The sequence below is a fragment of the Eptesicus fuscus genome, chromosome 23 (assembly GCF_027574615.1).
Source record: "Eptesicus fuscus isolate TK198812 chromosome 23, DD_ASM_mEF_20220401, whole genome shotgun sequence".
Taxonomy (NCBI): domain Eukaryota; kingdom Metazoa; phylum Chordata; class Mammalia; order Chiroptera; family Vespertilionidae; genus Eptesicus; species Eptesicus fuscus.
Genome location: NC_072495.1, coordinates 3856602 through 3880842, shown reverse-complemented (window position 1 = coordinate 3880842; position 24241 = coordinate 3856602). Strand labels below are relative to the sequence as shown.

General features: G+C 46.4%; 1 protein-coding gene across 3 annotated transcripts; it reads left to right on the top strand.

Moving 5' to 3' along the window:
* The first annotated feature begins 172 nt into the window (after positions 1-172).
* On the top strand, positions 173-23268 carry DYNLL1 (dynein light chain LC8-type 1). 3 transcript variants are annotated; one of them, XM_054712727.1, is made up of 4 exons: positions 173-309; positions 6059-6180; positions 21221-21358; positions 22845-23268. In XM_054712727.1, exons 3-4 carry the CDS (start codon positions 21227-21229, stop codon positions 22980-22982), a joined length of 270 nt encoding a protein of 89 aa, XP_054568702.1. In that variant the 5' UTR covers positions 173-309; positions 6059-6180; positions 21221-21226; the 3' UTR covers positions 22983-23268. The 3 variants fall into 3 exon arrangements, with proteins under 3 accessions (XP_054568702.1, XP_054568703.1, XP_008141004.2); XM_054712728.1 differs by lacking the exon at positions 6059-6180; XM_008142782.3 differs by lacking the exons at positions 173-309; positions 6059-6180 and adding an exon at positions 20856-20990.
* Positions 23269-24241: the final 973 nt, after the last annotated feature.

Genomic DNA, 24241 nt, shown 5'->3' with positions numbered 1-24241 from the left:
CCAGCGGACCCCTGTGCGGGCCGGCGGGCTCTTGGGCGTCAAAAGGGAGGTCGTGGAGTCCAGCTACTTGGGTTCAGTTCCCGAAGGCAATTCACTCACTAGCCGCACGGACGTGGGGAAGTGACAGGCTCCCTGGGCCTCAGGTTCCTGCCTCTGCCGCGCCGCCTACCTCACGGGCGTTTGTGAGCCCTCACCCGTGTCCCGGGCTGTGCGGAGGGCGGGAGGGAGTAGGCCGCAGGCTGCCCCCGCTGCCCCGAACCTGTCCCCGCCGGCCGGGCTGGGCAGGGCCGTGGCGGCCCTCAGCCTCAGGTCAGTAGCCCTCTGGGCCACCCTGTCCCCACTTTACAATCGCTGAGAGCCCTGGCTGGTGTCGCGCAGTGGTTGGAGCGCATGCCCCCACCCCAAAGGGTCGCGGGTTGGATTCCCGGGGGAGGGCAAGTGCCAGGTTGTGGGTTCAGTGCCCCGGCCCCGGTTGGGGTGCGTGCGGGAGGCAACCAATCCTTGTGCTTCTCACATAGATGTTTCTCTTCTCTCCCCACCTCCTCCCTCCTTGCCTCCCTTCCATCTCTAAAAATCAATGAATCTTCCCCCCCCCCCCCCCCCCTCAGTGGTTGAGCATCGTCCTGTGAACCCGGAGGGCACGGTTCCATTCCCGGTCAGGGCACAAGCCTGGGTTTCGGGCTCGATCCCCAGTAGCGGGGGGCGCGCAGGAGGCAGTCGTTCAATGATTCTCATCATGGATGTTTCTATCTCTCCCTCTCACTTCCTCTCTGAAATCAAGAAAGAAATATATTTTTAAAAAAATCAATGGAAAAAACATCCTTAGGTGAGGATTAACAAAAAAGGGAATAAAATTTTACAAATTATTATCCAGTTCTATATAATACTATGAATATATATAATACTAGAAGTATGTATAATACTAGGAGTATATATGTGTTATATATATTCACCCCGTGTAACCAAAAGCATGGTAGATAATAACCTTCCAAATTGTTGTGGAGATATCTCTTGATGGAAATGATTTCTGGAATTTTTTTTTAATTTATGTTTTTCTGCATTTATCAAATTGTAAGTAGCAGGTACTACTTTTATAATTGGAATAAAACACAATAAGTTATTTCTAAAATAAAACAATCAGGACTATCTGTTGTGTTCTGTTACTTTTTTTTGTATTCTGGATTGTATAAAGCTTCTAGTTGTTCTTTGCTGGCCTTCAAAAGACAAGCAGGGAAGAGCCCTGGTCAAATGTGATCTTTAGTCTAAGTACACAGCCTTATAGGAGCTTACATACCCTAAAGGCATCCTAAAGTCCAGATGCCTCCTCATTTTGGGGGTATATTAACAGCACCATCTGAGTTCTCCCACTCTTACATGCCAGGAAAGAAAAAAACAAAACAACTATTGGAGACAATTAGGTAATCTCCGAGGCAGAGAGGTAAATGGAATCAGCTAAGTGACCTAATAGGACTCTAGGTGGAAGACTGCTTATGAATAGTAATGATTCCGCTGGTATTATGCAAAATCTTGCAGCCCTGCAGTCACCAAAGGGGGTCACACCTAAGCTAGAACATGTTGTGCCCAGATATGGCAATGCGGCAAGGACAGTCTTCCTGAACTAGGAGGAGCACAGCTAAATCGCTGGGACGGATTTCTGATAATCCATGGAACCCCCAAGGTGGATTTTGTTCCTCTGAGCCCAGGTACTAACGTTTGCAGGTTAGGATACAAACGAGGCCAAAATTATTGCTCCATGGGCTCCATTCTCTGCTGAGGCCACAAGCCCTAGGCAGGGACTCCCTTTGGAGCTTTTGCTCATCTAGTTATTCAGCATCATCAAGTGCATGCTATAATTTAGGCCCTGGAGGAGGCCCATGGCTTGCAGTAATACCATTCTGTCCTCAAGGTGTCTGTTCAAGTTGCTATTCAGTCATTTAAAGCAGCGGTCGCCAACTGGTGGTCCACGGACCACTGGTGGTCTGTGAGGTCCGAAAGGTTGGCGATCACTGATTCAAAGCACAGTTGGATAAGGGTCAGCTGCAGTGAAACGACCATTGAGTGCGGTCCTAGAGCTTATAAAGCAGGCCTCCAGGAGTAGGTGTTTAGATTGAGCCCTGAAAGCCCAGCAGGAGTTAACCTTAGGGAAGAAGGGAAAGGCTTTTCAGGCAAAAAGGACAGCACGAGTGACTGCCTGGATAGAAGAGAGCTTGGCAGACCAGGCCAATCCCCACTTCTTACCGTACGGCTAGGGCAAGTTCAAGTTGGGGGAAAGGAGGGAGAAGGAACTGGAGCTGGGGCTTCAAGGCCTCGTAGACCATATTATGGAGTTTGGACTCTGTTGAGGGCAGTGAATAATGGTTGAAGGATCTTAAGGGAGACCTCCGTAGGAAGTGGCAACTGAGGGGATTTGGAGATATGCAAGTTGGGGAGGAGACCGAGAGCTAATCTGACTAGAAGGCAGCTGCCCGATAGTAGGGGAAAGGAGAAGAGAGAGGGAGAGATGTGGCAGTAGCTGACATTATGGGGAACTTAGGGAAAAGGGAGAGTTAATTAAGGGGTCAGTGTAGGAAGTATCTCTGTTTAACTCCTCCTGTGACCTTATAGATTCCTTTGTTAAAAGCTAAGATGTAGCTCAGTGGTTGAGCATCGACCTATAAACTAGGAGGTCCACGATGGAGGGCAGGCCAAGGGCAGATAATTGATGATTCTCTCTCATTGACATTTTATCTCTCCCTCTCTCCCTCTCTCCCTCCCTTTACCCCTCCCCCCTCTCTGAAATAAATAAAATATATAAGTATATATATATGTATATGTATATATAACTACATTACCCATTAATAATTTTGAAGTTGGATTCTTATTGTTCTGGGAATATATATAGTGTGTTCTGATTAGCCTAAAAGGTGAGTATGGGTAAGAAAAGGGATAGCCCCAGATGGCCCATTGACTAGCAGGTTACATGGGAAAGGAGCATGGGAGGAGGTACCAGGAGACTAGCTAAGAGGCCACTGCAATTACCCAAGGAAGAGATGCCAGTGACCAGATTTAAGGTGATAAGATATAGAGATTAGATTTCTCAAGGAAATTAAGTCATAGGACTTGGACATAGATTGGACATGAGGGCTGAGGAAGGAGGAGTCCAGGTTGATTCCCAGGTTCCTGTCGTGGGGACCTGGTTAGGAAGTGGTAGCATTCTGAGATGGGGAATAAAGCAGATGGAAATGATCTGCAGGGGACTGGTGATGATGAGTTCAGATATGTGTAGAGGACATAAGAAGGAAGGGAAAAAAAAAGAAGGAAGGATAAGAAGTGCAATGACTCTAGGCTCTATGTGCCCTCGCCACTGAAAACAGAATTCCAGGTGCATGACCTAATGATGATGAGTGGACATTGGAGTCAGATAAATGGGATAGGACTGTCCTTCCTGCGGGGATAAGCTTTCTCTTAAAATATGAGGGAGTTCAACCCTGGCCGGGTAGCTCAGTTGGGTAGAGCATCCTCCGGATATACCAAGGTTGTGGGCTTGATCCCTGGTCAGGGCACATACAAGAATCAACCAATGAATGCATAAATATGTGGAACAACAAGTCTCTCTCTCTCTCTCTCTCTCTCTCTCTCTCTCTCTCTTCCCGCCCTAAAATCAATAAGTAAAATGAAAAACAAATGTATATAAGGGAGTTCAATAAAATTAGTCATTCCTGCCGAAACCGGTTTGGCTCAGTGGATAGAGCATCGGCCTGCGGACTCAAGGGTCCCAGGTTCGATTCCGGTCAAGGGCATGTACCTTGGTTGCGGGCACATCCCTAGTGGGGGGTGTGCAAGAGGCAGCTGATCGATGTTTCTCTCTCATCGATGTTTCTATCCCTCTCTCTTCCTCTCTGTAAAAAATCAATAAAATATTTTTAAAAATTAAAAAAAAATTAGTCATTCCTAATATGATAAGAATGGTACCAATGGGCCTGGCCAGTTGGCTCAGTTGGTTGAGTGTCGTCCCAGGCACTGAAGGGTTGCTGGTTCAATTCCCAGTCAGGGTTGCTAGTTTGATCCCTGGTCAGGGAGCATGCGGAAGGCAACAGTCTCACATCGATGTTTCTCCCTCTCTCCTCTCGCCCTTCCTCTCTCTAAGCATTTCCTCAGGTGAGGATTAAAAAAAGAGGAAAAAAAATGGGACCAGTGGGCTTGGGCTTGTCTTCAGATGAAAAAGAAGCCTTTGATCTTGGCAGACTGTTAAGAATTTATGCATTTCCCACAGCAAGCCATTTACTCCCTAGTACGGTGTTGGGCAGTGCCCTATAAAAAAAGTAAAACAATTAACAGTGGAGATAAAACATTCTCTGAACCTGCCCATCAGGTTTTCTTCCTTTCCCTATGACATCAGTCTCCTCTGACATCCCAGCCAAACAATTTTTTCTCTGTCAGGCTCAGTCATGACCCTGACCCTTGGGAGCAGTGGGCAGGAGAGGAACGATGGGGAGTGGACCTCAGCGGGACGATGAGTCACCTCGGAACTAGTCCAGGCTGGCAGGGAGGTCTGTGGGCGCGGCCGCTGGGGAATGTGGTCCTGGGCACAGCTCCTGGGAGCGCTCTCTGTCGTTCTCTGCCACCAGATTTGTGCGATGGGATAAAATAAAACCTCTCTGCAGAGCTGCCTCATAAAGAACTTGCCATCAGGGCGGGAAGGGGAGCAGCATCAGAGCCAGGCGGTTTGGAGAGAATTTGGAATGGGGGTAGAGAGAGCGTTACGGAAGCAAGTGCCATGTGTGGGAGGATGAAAAGAGGAGAGAAATCGGAAAGATAATGCAAGAAGAGTTAGAGTGTGTTGTGAACATCATTCCCCTTTGGTGTTTTATGAGACCACAGAAAATCTTTAATACTGTTTTTCAACTTATTTTTGGAGATTGAACTGTTTTATTTGTTTTTAAAAATATATTTTTATTGCATTCAGAGATGGAGAGGGGGAGGGAGAGAGAAAGATCAATGATGAGAGAATCATTGATCGGCTGCCTCCTGCACGCCCCCTACTAGGGATGGAGCCTGCAACCGGGGCATGTGCCCTTGACCGGAATCGAACCTGAAACCCTTCAGTCCAAGCATGTCAAACTCAAAGGCTAACACGGGCCAAATAAACAAGGTTTAAGTTTCTGTTGTTACAGAATTTACCAGGCAACCGAAAAAATACGCAGAAGTACCGGAGGCACAGGAAAAACCCATTTATTTCCAGACATTTCACATGGACCGGTGCAGGACTCAGGGGAGACTGTTCCTCTCCAATCCTGAGTCCCAGCATGGAGGAGGCTTTCCCTTTTTATATTCTCTTGGCCTCTTTGTCTCCCAAATATGGAATATACTTCCGACCTGTCGAGGGCTTTGCAAAAAGCCCCAGTTGTTGGGGCCTTGAAACCACAACTAAAGGCCTGGCCTGGCGCCAGCACTGACATCTCAGTCTGGGATGGCTTATGGCCTCTCTAAAATGGGAGGAGTATTCTGGGTAAACAGGTCTTGCAGGACCAGATAATTAAAGGGGCAGTGACTAGATTCAGATTGCTAGCCCCCCCAAAATGTTTCATTTTCCCCATCACCGTGGGCCACAAAAAAAACAAAAGCTCCAATTTTCAGAAATGTAGGTTTATTTGATAGAGGCATGCTGAATACAAAGGGCTGAAATAAATGAGTAATCGTTAACATAAAACCATAGAACATTTTATTTATTTTTATTTTTTAAATATATTTTATTGATTTTTTACAGAGAGGAAGGGAGAGGGATAGAGAGCTAGAAACATCGATGAGAGAGAAACATCGATCAGCTGCCTCCTGCACACCTCCCACTGGGGATGTGCCCGCAACCAAGGCACATGCCCTTGACCGGAATCGAACCCGGGACCCCTCAGTCCGCAGGCCAAGGCTCTATCCACTGAGCCAAACCAGTCAGGGCAAAACCATAGAACATTTTAATAAAAATTAATCTTTTTTTCTTGAACATTAACTTACCAGACACTGAATAACTACACAAATTAATAAGCCTAATGCAAATAAACCTATTTTTCTTATTCTCGGGAAGCAAAATATTTCCTGTTGTGCACACCAAACAAGTCAGTCCAAGACTAATGACGTGGCATCGGCTGCTAAAATATTGGCTGCTAGTATCAGTGGAGAGAAGTGGTGCGCCTGCGCAGAAGGCAGGTAAGGGAAATGAATGCAACACGATTATAGTAATCAGTCATTAGCGAACGTGGTAGTTTGTTATTAATAATTATGTATAACAGGATATTGTAAAAATTAAGTTATGAAATTTTTATTAAAATGCCAAAACCGGTTTGGCTCAGTGGGTAGAGCGTCGGCCTGCGGACTCGAGGGTCCCAGGTTCGATTCCGGTCAAGGGCATGTACCTTTTGCGGGCACATCCCCAGTAGGGGTGTGCAAGAGGCAGCTGATCGATGTTTCTCTCTCATCGATGTTTCTAACTCTCTATCCCTCTCTCTTCCTCTCTGTCAAAAATCAATAAAAATTTAAAAAAAAAAAAAAAAAAAAAAAAAACATTTCTTACATACCGTTATATTGGCTGGGCTGCAAAAACATTTGTGTGGGCCACATTCTGTGAGTTTGACATGCTTGCTTCAGTCCATAGGCCGACACCCTATCCACTGAGCCAAACCAGCTAGGGCTGAACTGTTTTTTTAATGTGGCCAGACTGGTAGTAACACAAGGGCCTGGTTTTATATGAGGTGCATGTAAAGCAGTGAGGGTACTGAGTTTTAGCAGCTCATTGCTCGATTTTGGCCAACTTGTTACAGTCTGAGATGGAATATAGCTTGTTGTATCAGGACTTCCTTCTCTTGGATTCGTGGGTTCAAGGATCAGTGAACTGCTGCGTAAACAGCCAGTCCTCACCCCAACCTTGCAAAGCTGTACAAGTTGTAAAGTTGGATCCAAAATATTGCCTGTGAGCAGAAAAGCCTTTATTCTGGGAGAATATCCAGGTAGTGCTACCAATAGAACTTTGGGTAATGATGGAAACATTCTGTATCTGAATTCTATATGATAGCATTTGCTGCCTATGGCCATTAAACACTCAAACTATGGCTCCTGCAATTGAGGAACTGCACTATTATTTGTAATCAATTAATTTTGACTTTAATAGCCAAATGTGGCTAGTGGCTGCCGTATAGGACAGTGCAGTTCATTCTCAAAGGTGTGTGAACCACAACCCCACTCCCCCACTGGGACCAATCACTTTCCTTTACCGCTCTTGGTGTTGGCACATAATAGGTGCTTTAACAGCACCTGTTGATTTTATTGACTGGTACTTAAAGAAGAGCTACTCTGGCTCCAGAAAAAGGGAACGGAGGTAGAAAAGGACAAATGGGTTCCTTAAGTTCACCACGTTCTATTTTGTAAGCCCCAAATTCTCTAAACATTCCCCACTCTGTCACTTACCTTGGAAGCCTGCTTTATAGCAGAGTAAACCAGAAACATAAGCAAAGGCTTAAAGAGGTGTGGAAAAATAACAGTGCTAATAATGTTTTTTTGAAAAAGGAGACTTGAATAGAATCCTAATGTTTTTGGACTCAAAGCAGTTTTGTACTAAGCAGATTTTTAATGAACTGTGTTAATGTAATTTGGCAATGTCACCTTAAAAATAAACACATTTCTTAAAGGTAAAAATATATATATATATATATGGTACCCTGGCTGGCATGGCTCAATGGTTAGAGTGTCAGCCCGTAAACTGAAGGGTCCCGGGTTCGATTCTGCTCAAGGGCATGTACCTAGGTTGCAGGTTCCCAGCCCCAGTTGGGGTGCGTGTGGAAGGCAACCGATTGATATGGTTCTCTCACATCAATGATTCTCTCTCCTCTCTCCCCCTCCCCACTCCCTTCTACTCTTTTTAAAATCAATAGAAGAAATATCCTCCAGTGAGGACTAAAAAAACAAAAAGCAAACAAACATGGGAAATATCTGGAGATTTTTAAAAATTTAAAAACAAACAGCCTTAGCTGGTTTGGCTCAGTGGATAGAGCGTCGGCCTGTGGACTGAAGGGTCCCAGGTTCAATTCCAGCCAAGGGCACATGCCCGGGTGTGGGCTTGATCCCAGTAAGGGGTGTGCAGGAAGCAACCAATCAATGATTCTCTCTCATCACTGATGTTTCTATCTCTCCCTCCCTCTTCCTTCCTCTCTGAAATTAATAAAAATATATATTTAAAATATATATATTTAAATAATAATAAAACAAAAACAAATGAACAGAGAGCTAAGAAACTTGTACACCACACATCCCTCTGGATTAACACGTGCACAGTAACTGAGGTTCCTTCTGTCTGGCTGAGTCTGCTCTCCCCTCTGCTGCACATGTGCAGGGCTTCTATGAATGTCACATTGACAAACATTCCCTGCAGCGAGGCAGCTGGGGACCAGTTTCCTTTGCTATCCATCCTTCTCATGGGCAGCCAGTTTGTCTTGTCAGGGCACACTCCTTGATGGGGCCTACAGGAGCCCAGGTTTTTCCCCTCATTGAATGCTTCCACCCCAGCTCTAAGAGCCCAGGGTTTCTTACCTGGCATCTGGGACTTTGGTGGCTTCCCCACTATTGTCCACTCAACATTTCTTCATTCATTTGAATTTTATTGAGCTACAGAATGCTTGGCTTTGTGCTATGTGCCAGAGATACAATAGTGAACAAGACCCAAACTCTGCCCTCACATCATTCACAGACAGCTCAAAAGACAATTATGAGAGAGAGAGAGAGAGAGAGAGAGAGAGAGAGAGAGAGAGAGAGAGAGAGAGAGATACAACAAAGTGAGCTATGTCCTATGAGAAATACAGGGTGCTCCCGAATCTCTTAAGGCAGACAGGAATGGGATGCTCATGGAGGACTTCCCGGAGGGAGTAGCTTCTAAGCGGAGATCTGGACAACCAGCTGGTGTTAGCTAGGTAAATGAGGAGAGGAGAAGGATAGCATTCCAGACAGAAGGAAGAGCATATGGAAAGAAAGCTGGGAGGACAGAAAAAAGCTCGGTGCTTTGGGGAAGCTAAATAAATAGCTCAGCACAATTAGGACATGGCATGGGAGTGAGGGGTGTTCTTTCTCACTCCACAGCCACAAGCGACTTAGGGTGAGACGCCCTCATGTAAATCAGAGCCTGGCTGGTTTAGATTATACATGTAAGTCCTAAGTGTTTCAGCTGCTCAAAGTGTGAGTTGCCTTTACCATACAAATACTTATTGTATATCCCTGAATAGGATGATTGTAAAGGGGATGAGATGTTCACGCTGGGGGGAAGGGGGAGCCTGAGGGGGGTACAGTCTCACAGTCCCCTAGGGGAGCTGTGAATAGCAAAAGGGTGCTTGTTTGAAGCCAGAAGGAAAGCAGAACAGGACTAAAGCAAAAACCCAATGATCCCTCTCAGGCCTGAGGAAGAAGGACCACAGGGGCGCTTGTATTCAACATGCTAGGATGTTTACTAATAATAACTATGATTCCCCTTAAAACCGGAAAGGACCTCAGGATCCAGCTAGAGGGAGCTTGTTACATGGGAAAATGTACAGTTCGGAATACCATGCAGACGTTTATTAAAAAGACCAAGGCCATATATACGCAGGTATGAGAAGATCTCCGAACCATTTCTGGACCTCCTACTGTGTGCACTGTGCTAGGAGCCAGGGCCAGAGCAGTGGAGGAGACAAAGTGTCTGCCTCCCCGGAGAGCCCCATCTCCATCCCCTAATGTTTGCCCTTCATCATGTGCCTCCACCAGCTTCTCCTCATCTCCCACCACAGCTCCGCCAGCTTCTCTAGGATCCGCTGTGTCTGAAGCCTGTGCTAGGTCTCTGCAGGGGCTGCTTCTCGCTGGAACACTGATTTCTCCACCTCTGCCTCACCAGTCTTCTGCCCGGCCACACCCTCCTTGGCCGCCAGGTCCCTGGTTTGGTGAGTTGGTGTTCAGTGGTGCCAAGACCTGTGTGACCCAAATCTAGAACTTTCCTCTCAGTTTGTACCTCTGTAAGGCCCAGTTGCTCCCCTATTGCTCCTTTCATTCCCTCAGTAATTTTGCTGGTTGATTTGTCCAAGCACATTCTAGAATCTTTTCATCAACTTCTGTATGGTATCTTGATATTTTAATTGGAATGGTGTTAAATCTATAAATTTACATGGGCACTTTTTTTTTTCCATTCTTGCTATATTCCCATCCAGAAGCTTGGAATCACTTTCCATTTATTTACTTTTTTTTTTTCTATTTGTGACTTATAATTTTTATATTTATTGAAGTCAATGTATCTAGCACTGTGCTGATACTCAGTGACTTCCTGTGGTGTCTCTTTTGACATCACCTCTGACGGCAAATGTGTCGTTTTTTGTTGTGTTTTGTTTGTTTGTTAATCCTCACCCGAGGATATTTTTTCCCACTGATTTTTAGAGAGGAGGGAGAAGAAAAGAGAGAAACATGATGAGAAAAAGAAACATCGATTGGTTGCCTCCTGCACGTGCCTTGACCAAGGCTCGGGATAGAGCCTGCAACTGAGGTACATGCCCTTGGCCAGAATCGAATCTGGGACCTTCCAGTCCACAGGCTGACACTCTATCCACTGAGCCACACAGGCTAGGGCATATGTGTCATTTTTAAAACCAACTCAGGGTCCAACAATTTGATTTTGACACTGCCCAGAGTTAGTGCCGACCCTCTCAGGTTAAGGGGCTTAGTCCCACAAGACTTACCATCACTTCAGGCACTGACCCCAAAAGAGGTTCTTAGTTTACCCACACTTCTTCCTGGCTGACTACAAATTTGGGGGTTCCTATGTATATTTCCCCAAATTCATATGTTATCCCCACTGCCACACTGGCCCCCCTGGCCCATTCTCCTCAGTGACCTATAGTCTTTCAGGGCCAGTGGTGGCCTCAGGACAGAATCGAGGTGTCTTAGGTTCACAAGGCCCTAAGGTCTGGCTGCTGCCCACCCCTGTAGCCAAGTTGGCCTTCCTTCAGCTGTCAAACTCCTGCCAGCCTTCAGGTCTTTGCACATGGTATTCCTTTCATCTGAGAAGCTCCTTACACTTCTCGTTAGCCTACGTTTCTGCTGCATTAGATTGCTGCTCAAATGTGACTTCCCAGGAAAGCCTTCCCTGTCTCCAGGCTAGGGCAGAGCCCAATTAATAGCCCTCATACCAGCCTACCTTCTCTGTCATTGTATTTGTCCCAACTGTAATCACATTACTGTGTGCATCCTGTTCAGTGCCCACCTCCTCCCCATACAAAATGTAAACTCCATTAGGACAGGAGCCCTATCTGACTTACTTTCTTTCATGTCCTTTGTGCCTAGATGGGGTCTTGTACCCAGTAAATGTTCAGTATCTGTTGAAAAGATAAATAAGTGAGTAAGAGGCAGGACAGGAATGCTCAATGTTTATCCTCTAACTGGCCAAAGCACTTAGGCAGGAAAAATTAAATGAGTAACTGAGTGTCTCTTGGGTACATGCTGAGGGATGTACATCTCTGTACCTAGCACCCAGCTCAGGACCTGGCCCAAGGTAAGAGCTCAGAGAATGCTGCTAGCTGAATAAGCATTCCCTCTTTTATCTGTAGGTACTCCTCCCTTGGTGCTGATCTCATCCAGTTTCCTGGCTTTAAATGTCATCTATAAGCTGATGACTCCCCAGATTATAGCTCTTGCTTGGACCTCTTCCCAGAACTCATACATCCAACTGCCTATTTGCCACCTCTACTTGGGATGCTTAATAGGCATCTCAACTTAACATGGCCCAAACGACTTTTTGTTTCTGTTCTGGCCAACCTTCTCCAACCCAGTCTATTCTTGTCATTGTTCAGGCTGCAAGTCTTGGAATCATGTTTGATTCTTCTCTTTCCCTCATACATTATATTAAATTAATCAGCAAATGTATCAGCTTCACCTTCAGAATATATCCAGAATACAACCACCTCTCATCCTACCTCTGCCTGGTCCAAGCCTCCATCACCTTTTGGCTGGACTGTTGCAATAGCCTCTACCTGACCTCTCTGCTCCCACTGGCTTCCCTACACTCTGTCCTCTACCCAGTAGCCAGGACATCAACTCTTGGCTCAAATGGCAGCTTCTCAGAGCGGTCTGCCCGAAACCTTTATTTGAAACAATACCTGTTGCCTGTCACTCTGGTCTCTTACCTACTTTATTTTTATCCGTTGTGCTTATCAGGGTTTGACATTTTGGCTTATCTCCTCCTCATAGAATGTAAGTTCCACGAAGAAGGGCCTTCGCCTGTTTTGTTCTCTTATGCATCCCTACTAGGGTTCTGGTCACCAATGACTATGTGTGGAGAGGGACAGCGTTTCTCTCACACCAACAAGCAAGTCTCCAGACACTTTCAGCTCAATTCTGGCACCCAGAGATAGCATCAGATTCCTCAGGTTAAGGGTTCAGTCCTGTAAGACTGGCATCCTTCAGGTGCCACTCACAAGCCCAGGGTGTTACCTGAGTGGAGATGTACACCAGGGATGCCACTTTCCCAGCCCATCTGTGTATTCACTAACCAAGAAGCTCTCTGAACCCTGTCCTTGTGTGTTTTTATAGAGGCTTCATTACGCAGGCACAGTTGATTAAATCCTTGGCAATTGGCGATTGAACTCAACCTCCAGCCCTTCTCCCCTTCCTGGAGTCCAGCCCCCATCCTTAGGTGCTTCCCCAAAGTCACCTTACTATCACAAACCCAGTTGTGGTGGAAAGTGGCTTGTTATAAACAGCAAGACACCCACTTCACCTTATGACTTTGAAGAGATTTCAGTAACTGAGGACAAGAGACTAAATATTATAATGAAATTTGTGCTTATCTTTATTCTCCTGATAGAATATACGTTCCATGAAGAAGGAACTTCGCCTGTTTTGTTCTCTTATGCATCCCTAAGATTTGTTGGTGTATAGCTCCCATTGCTCATATCACTCAGGAAATTCCAAGGGTTTGGAGAGTAGTGAGCCAGGAAGTGGGACGAACACCAAATATGCATTTATTATTATAAATCACAATTTCACAATCCCCAGCACCCAGAGTAGTTCTCTCTCAAAAATCTCCCCGCAATTGTGAATGAAGGTTTGAATAAAATCTTAAGGTCCAGAGAATCAGGTTTTCTCCCCGCCAATGACTAAGAATGGAGATGCCAGCCCTAACTGGTTTGGCCCAGTGGATAGAATCTCAGCCTGCGGAGTGAAGGGTCCCGGGTTTGATTCTGGTCAAGGGCATGTACCTTGGTTGCGGGCACATCCACAGTAGGGGTTGTGCAGAAGGCAGCTGATTGATGTTTCTCTGTCATCGATGTTTCTAACTCTATCCCTCTCCCTTCCTCTCTGTAAAAAATCAACAAATTATATAAAAATATATATATATATGAATGGAGATGCCAGAAATCACATACCAAATACCTGCCCCCTTTGTCTGAGGCCCTAGAATAATTGAGATTTAACTCAGACCACTTTTTCTATAATTAAAGAGTGATACAGAGGTCACCTAATGAGTCAGAGGCGGCTCTTTGGCTCCCAGAGCATACTCAGATCCCACCTCTTGGTCCATGCTGAAAGGAGCTTGTTCTGTAATTGCTGGACCGCCCCATCCTTTCCTTTGTAAGTAGGCTTGCCTGCCTTGTGGTCTTTACATGGGGCTGTGAGTTCGGGAACTTGGACATTCGGACTCAGTCCAGATTATCTAGGGCAGTGGTTCTCATCTGCGGGTGATTTCACCTCCTAGGGGACATTTGGTGTTGTCTATAGATATTTTTAGTTGACAACTGGGCATGAGGTGCAATTGGCATCTGGTGGGTAGAGCCCAGGGATTCTGGTAAACATCCTTCAATGCATAGGATGGCCCCCCCAACAAAAACTTTCTGGTTCAAAATGTTAGTGCCAAGGTTGAAAAATCCTGTTTTAGGGTAACATTCTAGCACTAGAGGCCCGGTGCACAAAATTCATGCACGGGGGGAGGGGTCCCCTCAGCCCAGCCTGCACCCTCTCCAATCCGGGATCCCTCTTACAATCTGGGATCGCTGGCTCCTAACTGCTCACCCTGCCTGCCTGCCTGATTGCCCCTAACTGCCCTCCCCCCTGTTGTGCTGGTCGCCCCTTAGTGCCCCCGTCCTGCCAGCCTGGTTGCCCCCAACTTCCCCCCTCTGCCAGCCTGGTTGCCCCCAACTGCCCCCCTGCTGGCCTGGTCGCCCCTCACTGTCTTCCCCCACCCCCCCGCCAGCCTGGTTGCCCCACGCAGCCTGCTGTTTGGTTGTTACTGTGAGGGCATCGTCACCAATTTGCATATCACCCTTTTATTAGTATAGATCATTGACTTTTGCCATGTGCCAAGTTCTGCACTACATACTTTACATGCACCATCTCAATTCCAAATTGTCCCTGAGAAACAAGGACTATTGCAATACCCATTGTACAAGTGAGGAAACTGAGGCTTAGAAAGATGGACTCACTTATCAAAAGTTACACACCTTAGTAGGGTAGAGTCAAGATCTGTAGACCCAGGTCTGCCTGGCCTCAAAGTCTGTACTTTGAGTCCCTGTTCTACGTTCGTCTGCCCACTGACTGGGAGCTGACGGGGGCCCACTAGGCCTCTCTGATGTGCCTGAATTAACCTGCTGCCCCTATGGACAGGAGGCTGAGTACTGGGCCTTCAAAGGTATCTATCCACTCAGGTGAGGCTTGGCTATTGGCCAGAAGGGAGACTTTCTTCCTTGGGTTGTCCCTGCCTGTCTGACCTCACTCGCCCTGTCCTGCAGTACCGTGCTTAGTTCCAGAGCTCAGTTCTCCTGCCAGCCCCAGGCTAGTGCCAGTCCTTCTCCAACGGGAGGAAGCTTCTAAATTCAGATCCAGGAGCTCCATGGAGCCTCTCCTTCCTGGCAAGGGTCTCTGAGTCAACTCTAGGGCCGCAAGGTCACCTCTCACACTTCCTTCCAGGTAAGGGAGGTGGAGCTGCTATGTTGGTGACAGAACTCATGGTCCAAGAAAGGGCTTGAGGTCTCAGAAAACCTTGAAAAGTGATTGCTGGACAGGGCTGGGCACAGTGCAATCCTAGGCGAGTGGCAGGGTAGAGTGCAGCAGTCCGTGGTCCTTTCCAGCCTGTTTGCGGGAGAGGACGGCTCCAAGCCGGCAAGGAATCCCTCCCTCAGCCTGCTTACGAACAATCCCAAAGGACTTTCTCAAGACCCTGGGAAAATCTGATTGCTAAAGTACAAAGGTCACTTGTTCAGTTCTTGAAATACAGCTCCTAGAGTTGTGAGACATCACTGAGAGAATATGTCCTAAAAGCCTGGCATGCAAAATAGCAAGAGCTATCTTTTTTTTTTGGCTAGGTTTTTTAGATGCATTATTTAATATAATCCTTCCCCCAGCCTATCATGAAGGTATTATCTCCATTTAAAAATTAGGAACCTGACATTCTGAGAGGTTAATTAACTTCTAGGAGGTCACACAACTTAAGCTTTTCCCACATCTGATTCTAAAGTCTGTGCTCTCAGAAATTTTGCCTCCCTCTAATTTTTATTTCCTGTGATAAGAATAGAATGTGCATGCTTTCAGACTCAGAAGTGTTTTCTAGCAAATTTAGCAGCTGGGAATGGAATAGAGTGAGTTGTCCACATATGCGATGCTATGGAACCCCAGATGGCCCAATTCAGTGGTACCCAGTGAGGGAATTTTACATTCATCCAGAAGTTTGATTTATTCTAGAGCAATTATTCTTTTTTCTTTTATTATTTTATATATATATTTTTTATTGAGTTCAGAGAGAAAGGGAGAGGGAGAGAGAGATAGAAACATCATTGATGAGAGGGAGAATCATTGATCGGCTGCCTCCTACATGCCCCCCACTGGGGATCGAGCTCCGCACGTGCCCTTGACAGGAATCGAACCTGAGATCCTTCAGTTCACAGGCCAAAGCTCTATCCACTGAGCCAAACCAGCGAGGGATAGAGCAATTATTCTTCATCCTCCTTCAGTTCTGAATCCCTTAATCCATCTGGTGGAAGTGATAGATCCTCTCCCTGGAGAAATGCCTGTAGGTACAACACACACTTTGTGCATAGGGTTGTGGGCTTGTGAAACCTTTTATTTTTTATTTTTGTTTTTTTTTTGTTTTTTTTTTTTTTTTACAGAGAGGAAGGGAGAGGGATAGAGAGCTAGAAACATCGATGAGAGAGAAACATCGATCAGCTGCCTCTTGCACACCCCCCACTGGAGATGTGCCCGCAACCAAGGTACATGCCCTTGACCGGAATCGAACCTGGGACCTTTCAGTCCGCAGGCCGACGCTCTATCCACTGAGCCAAACCGGTTTCGGCTTGTGAAACCTTTTAAATCAATCTGTGGACCCCCTTTAAGAGCCCCCCTATAGGGCAGTATTTTCCAAAACTATGATATTGGAAGGATTAGGTTACTGTTGGCTAGAAATTCCTTGAGGATACACTGTAACTGATTCTAGGTACATATTTCAAGAATCCAAATGCTGCATAGTATCTTTTTCTGGTAATTAGGGAATTTGTATTGCTTGCTTCCCTGTTGGATAAATAGGAAATGAGAAATTATTTTGTAGAGATAAGGGATAAAGGAATGAAAAAGGCTGAAAATTTTTCAAATATATTTTTATTGATTTCAGAGAAGAAAGGAGAAGGAGAGATAGATAGAAACATCAATGCTGAAAGAGAATCATTGATTGGCTGTCCCCTGCATGCCCCACACTGGGGAATGAGCCCACAACCCAGGCATGTCCCTGACTGGGAATCAAACCAGTTACCTCCTGGTTCATAGGCTGATGATGCTCAACCACTGAGCCATGCCAGCAGGCAAGGCTGAAAGATTTTTGGCTCCTAAAAACAATGTCCCCAAATGGTCTTTGGGAGGAAACACAGGCCTGAAAGGCATGGGTTTCTGGTAGTGCCCTTCTTTCACATTTAAAGAAAATATTTAGGGTCAAGAGCTGGTTCAAAGCCAGGCAATACTAGGGAAGGCAGGTGCTACAAATGGAGAAAAACATATAAGCAAACAAAATATTTTTTTATTTTTTATTGAATTTATTGGGGTGACATTGGTTAATAAAATTATATAGGTTTCAGGTATACAACTATATAATACATCATCTGTAATATTGTATTGTGTATACCACCCCGAGTCAAGTCTCCTTCCATCACCATTTATCCCCCTATACGTCTTCTATCTTCCCCTGCTCCCTCTCCCTCTGGTAATCACCATAATGTTGTCTGTGTCTATGAGCTGGGTTTCTGTTTGTGGGTTTTTGTTTTTGCTTAATCCCTTCACCTTTTTCACCCAGCCCCAAAATCTTATCTGTTAGAAAATCTTAACATTATCCCATTTCAAACTCCTTTTCTTGAAGTCATGAATCAGAAAAAGGCACACCATCTCTACTCAGCTAAATGTATTAATAAGGCAGTACTGTACTGAAGTTTAGAGAATAGATATTAGGTTCATCCAGATCTGGAACTTACGGATTAACAGCACAACCTAGTGAAAGTCAATATCCTAATATATAAAATGGGCATTTAAGACCTGGTATTTTTTTTTCTATGCAAACAACTCCACTTTATTATTATTTTAAAATCTTAATAACTTATGTAATATAATATTAGTTTCAGGTGAACAGCATAGTGATTCGAGAAGACCTGGTGGTTTTTTTTTTTTAAATATATTTTATTGATTTCAGAGAGGAAGGGAGAAGGAAAGAGAGATAGAAACATCAATGATGAGAGAGAATCAATGATCTGCTGCCTCCTGCAGGCCCCCTACTGGGAACTGAGCCCACAACCCAGGCATGTGCCCTGACTGGAATCGAACCCGGGATCTTTCAGTCTGCAGGCCGACGCTCTGTCCATTGAGCCAAACCAGCCAGGGCGTGGTGTTTTTTTTTTTTTTTTAATATATTTTTATTGCCCTAGCTGGTTTGGCTCAGGGCATAGAGTGTCAGCCTGTGGACTCTAGGGTCCTGGGTTCGATTCCCGCCAAGGGCACATGCCCGGGTTGCGGGCTTGGTCCCCAGTAGGGAGTGTGAAGGAGGCAGCCAATCAATGATTCCCTCTCATCATTGATGTTTCTATCTCTTCCTCTCTGAAATCAATAAAAATATATTTTAAAAAATATATATTCTTTTTTATTGATTTCAGAGAGTAAGGGAGAGAGAAAGAGAAACATCAATGATGAGAGGGAATCATTGATTGGCTGCCTCCTGCACGCCCCACAGGGATCGAGCCCGCAACACGGGCATGTGCCCTGACTGGGAATCAAACTGTGACCTCCTGGTTCATAGGTTGATGCTCAGCCACTGAGCCACCAGCCAGGCAAAGACCTGGTATTTTTAATTCAATGCGTACTATGTGGAAGACATGGAATTAGATGCTGAAGATGCAGTAGTGAACAAGACAGGCAGGGGCAGATAGACAACAACCAAGCAAATAAATACATGAGATAATTCCTTTGAAGGAATAAATGAAGCTAGTACAATAGAGGAATTGAAATTGATGTAGAGAGTAACTGAAGGGTAGTGGTAGAGAGCAAGTAGAGGTGGGAGTTCAGGGAAGGTGGCATTTGAGCTGAAACTAAATAAGCAGACAGCTATGCCAGGAGGGAGATCGGAGGAAAGGGGTCCCAGGCACAGTTGTTGTGAGGAATAACTGAGTGAATGCCAAGTGCTTGGTGGTAAGCAATCACTCAAGAAACAGCTGCTATTCTTATTACCTCATCCACTCTACTCTTGGCAACTTCTGTTCAAACAAGAAGCTGGCCAAGCTGTAGAGCAGAGGGATATATATACTTTTCATCTCTATATATAAAAGGCTAAGCGGCCGGCTGACAGGCCGACTGGCCGGTAGGTATGACGTGCACTGACCACCATGAGCAGATGCTCAATGCAGGAGCTGCTGAGCTGCGGTGACCTGGCAGTGGTGGTTCTCTGGTGACGCACCCCCGAACCAGAGAGGAGGGAGCCCAATTCCTTGCACTTCGGGACCCCTCGGGGGATGTCAGAGAGCTGGTTTTGGCCAAATTCCCACAGGCCAGGTGGAGGGACCCCACCTGCCAGAGGGACCCCACTCACTCCGCAGATGCCCTTCAAGCTTCAGCGCCACCCCAGGTTCGGCCTGCCGGCTGGGGAGGGACCAAGGGAGGTTGGCTCCAGGGTGTGTCTGGCCCTTTGCACCCCGCCAGCCACCTTCTAATTAACTTCCTTTCAATGTGCTTGAATCCATGCACTGGGTCACTAGTATATATATATAAAAGTAAAGGCCCCCATGAGAGATTCAGGTTCTGGTGTCATCAGATTCCACAGCTCTGAATCATACACCCAAGGCAGGTAGAAGCACTGATCCAGCCTCACCCAAGTCAGGTAGAAGCACCAGCCCAACCTCACTCCCACCTTCTTCAGGAATGGCACCATATATAACTATTTTCACTCCTCAAACTTATAATCTGAGTATTGGAAACCTGGAACTGGGAAAAGCCTCTTAATTTCTTAATTTAATTGATATGCATATGTTGTACTTCAGGTTCTCATTATTCCCACTTCTTCCTTTTTGGAGTTGTGTGCCTCTGACTGGTCAAACTGTAAGGGGCTCTGGGTTCATGAGAGTAGATGGTCAAGAAGAAAATGCAGACATGTAAACAGAAAGCTTCTGGCTACAGATGACTTCTGATGACTTGTTTGTGGAAGTTCAAAAACACATTACAGGCATTTAAGGGTTGGTTCAAAACCTTTGCCTTGACTCTTGGGATAGTTCCATAAACTGTGTTATTGATAAGATTCGCTGGGCACCTACTATATGCCACACGTTGTGCTGAGAACATAAAAGGCATTATTAGTTCATTTAATACTTGCAACATGCCTATAAAGTGTATTCCTTTTATATTTATCCCCCTTTACAGATAAGAAAAATGAGATTCAAACAGCCAGTAAATGACTGCTGGGATTTAAATCCAGAACTGACCTTGTTCCCTACCCTCTCAAGACCTTGCTTTTTTCAACCACTTAATGGTTAGGTTAGCCTCCCTAAGCCAGAGGAAATAACCTCTGAGGGATTCCTTTCTAATCATTAGGGCACCTCTGCCCTAGATATAAGTCCTCAACCAAGAAACTACCACACAGGAAAGACAGCCTCTTTGGAGCAAGAAGCCCCACCCTGGGCACACACACCCAAATCCACCCAAAGGGCCCTTAATCCCCTTACAGGAGGTCTGCATTGCACAGCAGGGAGACCCAACTCTTGGGATAACCCCTTAAATCATAAGGAACCCCTCTCCCATTCCTGAGGAACCTCTCCCCAATATTTAAAAGGACAGGCTACATAATTTGCGGGACCCAGTGCAAAAAGAAAGTGTGGGATCTCTTGTTTAAAAAGATAATTTCGGGAATGAGACAGTAGAGCATTAAATCAAGTCCAGGGGTTCCCTCTTCTGCGACTGCATTGACCATTTGCCTAGGCAGCCGGCCCTGGCCACCTCAGTCAGAATCCGTAAGTGCTAACCTCGGGTGGACCCAACTATCTATTCAAGAGCAAATCTTGGGACCACCTCCGTAAATTTGGAATCACTTCCCTTGGCTTGGACAGAAACTCCCTTCGCACCGGTCTAGCCGCTGGGTGGTTCTCCATTGCGCGCCCCAGCTCCACCTTCGGGGTGTGTGGGCCTCAACGCGTGCAGCCCAGCCCATTGCCGGGGCAACAGACGCCACGAGCAGTGCATTGTGGTCTGCAACAAAATGCTGGAGAAAGATCCTGAGGGAACGATTGAGCCCATGGGCCAATGGGAGAGCCCTAGGGGCTGCGGCAAGCCAGTAGGAATGTTTTGGGGCGGGGTCTCCGGGAGCAGGGCGGAGCCTAGGCTCTAGGCGGCGGCGGCTGGTGTGGGGCTCAGATGCGCCACGGATTCTGTAGCGACGGCTTCTCCAGCTGGGTCTGAGCCTCGCCAGCCCCTCCCCCAGGAGACTGTTGCAGTCGGCCAGCCGCTGCTCCACCGTGAGAGACTCAGGGGCTCAGGGGGGCTTCGCTACCCGGTTTTGTACCCCACTGGAGTTCTCCCGTTGTTGGATCGGCGCGGCCCGCCCTCCCTGAGAAGTGGGGCGGGGGGCGTCATCCGGGATGGCGTGGGACGCGCGGAGCGGGCGGGGGAGCTGGCGCATCGCAGGCGCAGTCCTCACACCCCCGTCCCCCATCTCCTCACCCCTTGCTTGGGCCTCCTTCCTCAGGTAACCATGTGCGACCGAAAGGCGGTGATCAAAAATGCCGATATGTCGGAGGAGATGCAACAGGACTCCGTGGAATGTGCTACTCAGGCATTGGAGAAATACAACATAGAAAAGGATATCGCGGCCCATATTAAGAAGGTGAGGAGGGGGCCCGGGCAGGGGGCTCGGGCCGATTGCGCACAGCTGGCGGGAGTCACAACTTCTTGTCCGGGTCCTGCATCCCCAGAGCGCCTGGCAGAGATCCACGAGGGCACGCAGGGCAGCTTGGGTGTAGAGTTTTCCAGAAAGAATGCAAGTGAATTTTGTGCTCCTCTTGGGAAGACCAGAACCTCGGCGCCCCAAGTTTTTTTATTATCCAGCTCCGCGGGGGAAAGCGCCACCTAGCAACGGTTTCTAAGATCAGGGAGCAGCGGTGCCCCCCTTCTGCACGATTTCTGCGCGGAAGATCCATCTGGGTGCTCGGGAGGGGGAGCTGCGTGGGCGTATCCAGCCAGCCGGGAGGGAGATCTTGCCAGCCTTCCCGTGGGGAGTTTAGTCGGCAGATGAAAGTGGGTGGTGGTGGTGGTGGTTGGGGGGCTGGGGTGGGGGCTTGGAAAATGACAGTCTGTAGAAAGCTGGCAGAACTGCTAACTTCTCCAGCTATGCTTTCTGGAAGGGAAGGAAACGGGCAACCTAAGCTGTGACAGGGTTCCAGTCGAGAATAGGAAGGTAAGACTTCAGGTGGAATAGAAATAAATGCCATTTTTTGAGCAACGCAGTAAGAATGTTATTCTCCTCAATCTAAAAGATGTCCATGCTGCACACAAGATAAGAGTAGCCAAGCCACAGACTGGTAATAATTTTAGAGATAAGGGTTAATTGTGGCGCCTGTTCACAGTCACCTAGTGAAGAAATTAACAGGGGCATTCTAGTTAGTTCTCAAACCTCTCGGGGTAGGGAAAATGGGGGAAAAGTGTTGCTGCAACTTGCTATCCTTGTGGATCAGGTGGTGTGTCAGCATCAAGATAGACGTGATGAGGAGGGCTGTTGAAATTACAGTTAAGGATAAAATTTGACCAGGTGGTTGTCAGATTCTGTTTCCAGCATTCTTTTTATAGGAGTAGTGGCATGCCAGATGTCTCTTTAAATTAAATTTTTGATCCACAGTGGTTCGAACTGAGACTTTGTCCCCATATCAAGGATACTGGAGTGCAGTTAAGGAAATGAGTTATAATGGGGTATTTTGAGCTCAACATTTACCATTTTCTTACATTTGGGGTGCATGACATACAGAAGGATTGTTTAATTCTGTTTACACATAAGAACAAGGTAAACTAGAACTGTTGGTGTTACCTGCTATCAGTGGATCTTATGGAAGTTATGAAGGTGGAATCGCCATAACCAAGTGCTCAGTCTTTGAGGCTGCCCTTTGTGCCTTCTACATCCCAGCCTCCTCTTCCAGCTCAGCGCAGACTGCAAGTATGTTTGCATTAATGCACTGTGTAGGCGACTTGGAGCTGGGAAACATTCTTTCATTCTAAGAATTTGCAGATGCTAACGTTCCGCCTCTCTGCCCAGCAGGCTCTGACCTCTGATTTAGCACTAAAATCCTAGTCTTCTTTTTCTCCCCCACCCCCTCCCCCAGGAGTTTGACAAGAAGTACAACCCCACCTGGCACTGCATCGTGGGGAGGAACTTCGGTAGTTACGTGACACATGAAACCAAACACTTCATCTACTTCTACCTGGGCCAAGTGGCCATTCTTCTGTTCAAATCTGGTTAAAAGCATGGACTGTCCCACACACCCAGTGATCCATCCAAAAATAAGGATTGCAGCCTAAATTCCAAATTCCAGAGACTGAAAACCTTCAGCCTTGCCTAAAGGAACACCTTGATCTTGAACCTTTATTGTGTTGTTTTGTACAGGGTATTCTCTGTACTCATTTGTTGTTATAAAACAATTAGCAAAGAAGCTTACATTTGTATTTATTTTCTATTCCATACCTCTCTGCCCCATGTTTTTTCTCCTCAAAATCCCTTCCTTTCCCAAAATAAAACTTGTCGGAGAACTGTGTGTTATAATTTGTTCAACTAATCTAGGGTTGAAGGGGGCCCATAGCCATCTAGGTTATTGGGGGTGAGTCCTTGAAGTAAGTTTCTGTGGAATATAGTAGACTAGCCTATTCAGTTTATGTTTTATTTTTAATATGTTCTTAATGATCTCAGGAAGGGAGAGAAAGAGAAACATCAATGGTGAGAGATCATTGATTGGCTGCCTCCTGCACGCCCCACACTAGGGATTGAGCCCAAAACCTGGGCATGTGCCCTTGACCAGAAGCAAACCCAGACGCTCTATCCGCTGAGCGATACCAGCCAGGGCTAGCCTATTCAGTTTCTCATGCATTTGCAACTGACAGAATAGAAGTGCATGTCAGAAACTTTCGGGTTAAGTCTTATTCCTGACCTGGTAAATATTGTGTTTAGGCGCTCATTTTGTTAAAAGATGCTGCTCTAGAGCCGGGCTGGCATGGCTCGGTGGTTGAGCATTGACCCATGAACCAGGAGGTGACGGTTCGATTCCCCCTCAGGGCACATGCCCCGGTTGTGGGCTCAATCCCCAGTGGGGGGCCTGTAGAAGGCAGCCGACGATCAGTGATTCTCATCATCGATGTTTCTATCTCTGCCTTTCCCTTCCTCTCTGAAAAACAAAACAAAAAGGTGTTGCTACTGGTGGGGATAATGCAGTAGCACTCCTTTATATAAGCTTTCTATGGCTGTAAAATGTGAAAATAAGCTGGTAACGGGATAATGAGAAACTTAGTCTCTGGGCTATTCCCCCTCCCCGTCAGGCCCCAAAAGGTACTGTAAAGATTAAAGGTGGTTTTAAAAGGGAAAGTTTTTGAGCAGCAGCCTTCCATGTGATTATAAAGTCTGCAGGAATTTAAATGTGTAAGCCTGCTGTGCTGTGCTCGAACTAGCTGTGGTTGGAAACCCAATTAACAAATGTAAACTGAAGTTTCCATTAAAAGACCCAGTTAAATG

Bases quoted from the DNA above. Each gene is read 5' to 3' on its own strand.
- DYNLL1 (XM_054712728.1), top strand. From the start codon at position 21,227: ATGTGCGACCGAAAGGCGGTGATCAAAAATGCCGATATGTCGGAGGAG. The intron at 21,359-22,844 runs GTGAGGAGGGGG...CCCCTCCCCCAG, and splicing joins TCGCGGCCCATATTAAGAAG to GAGTTTGACAAGAAGTACAA.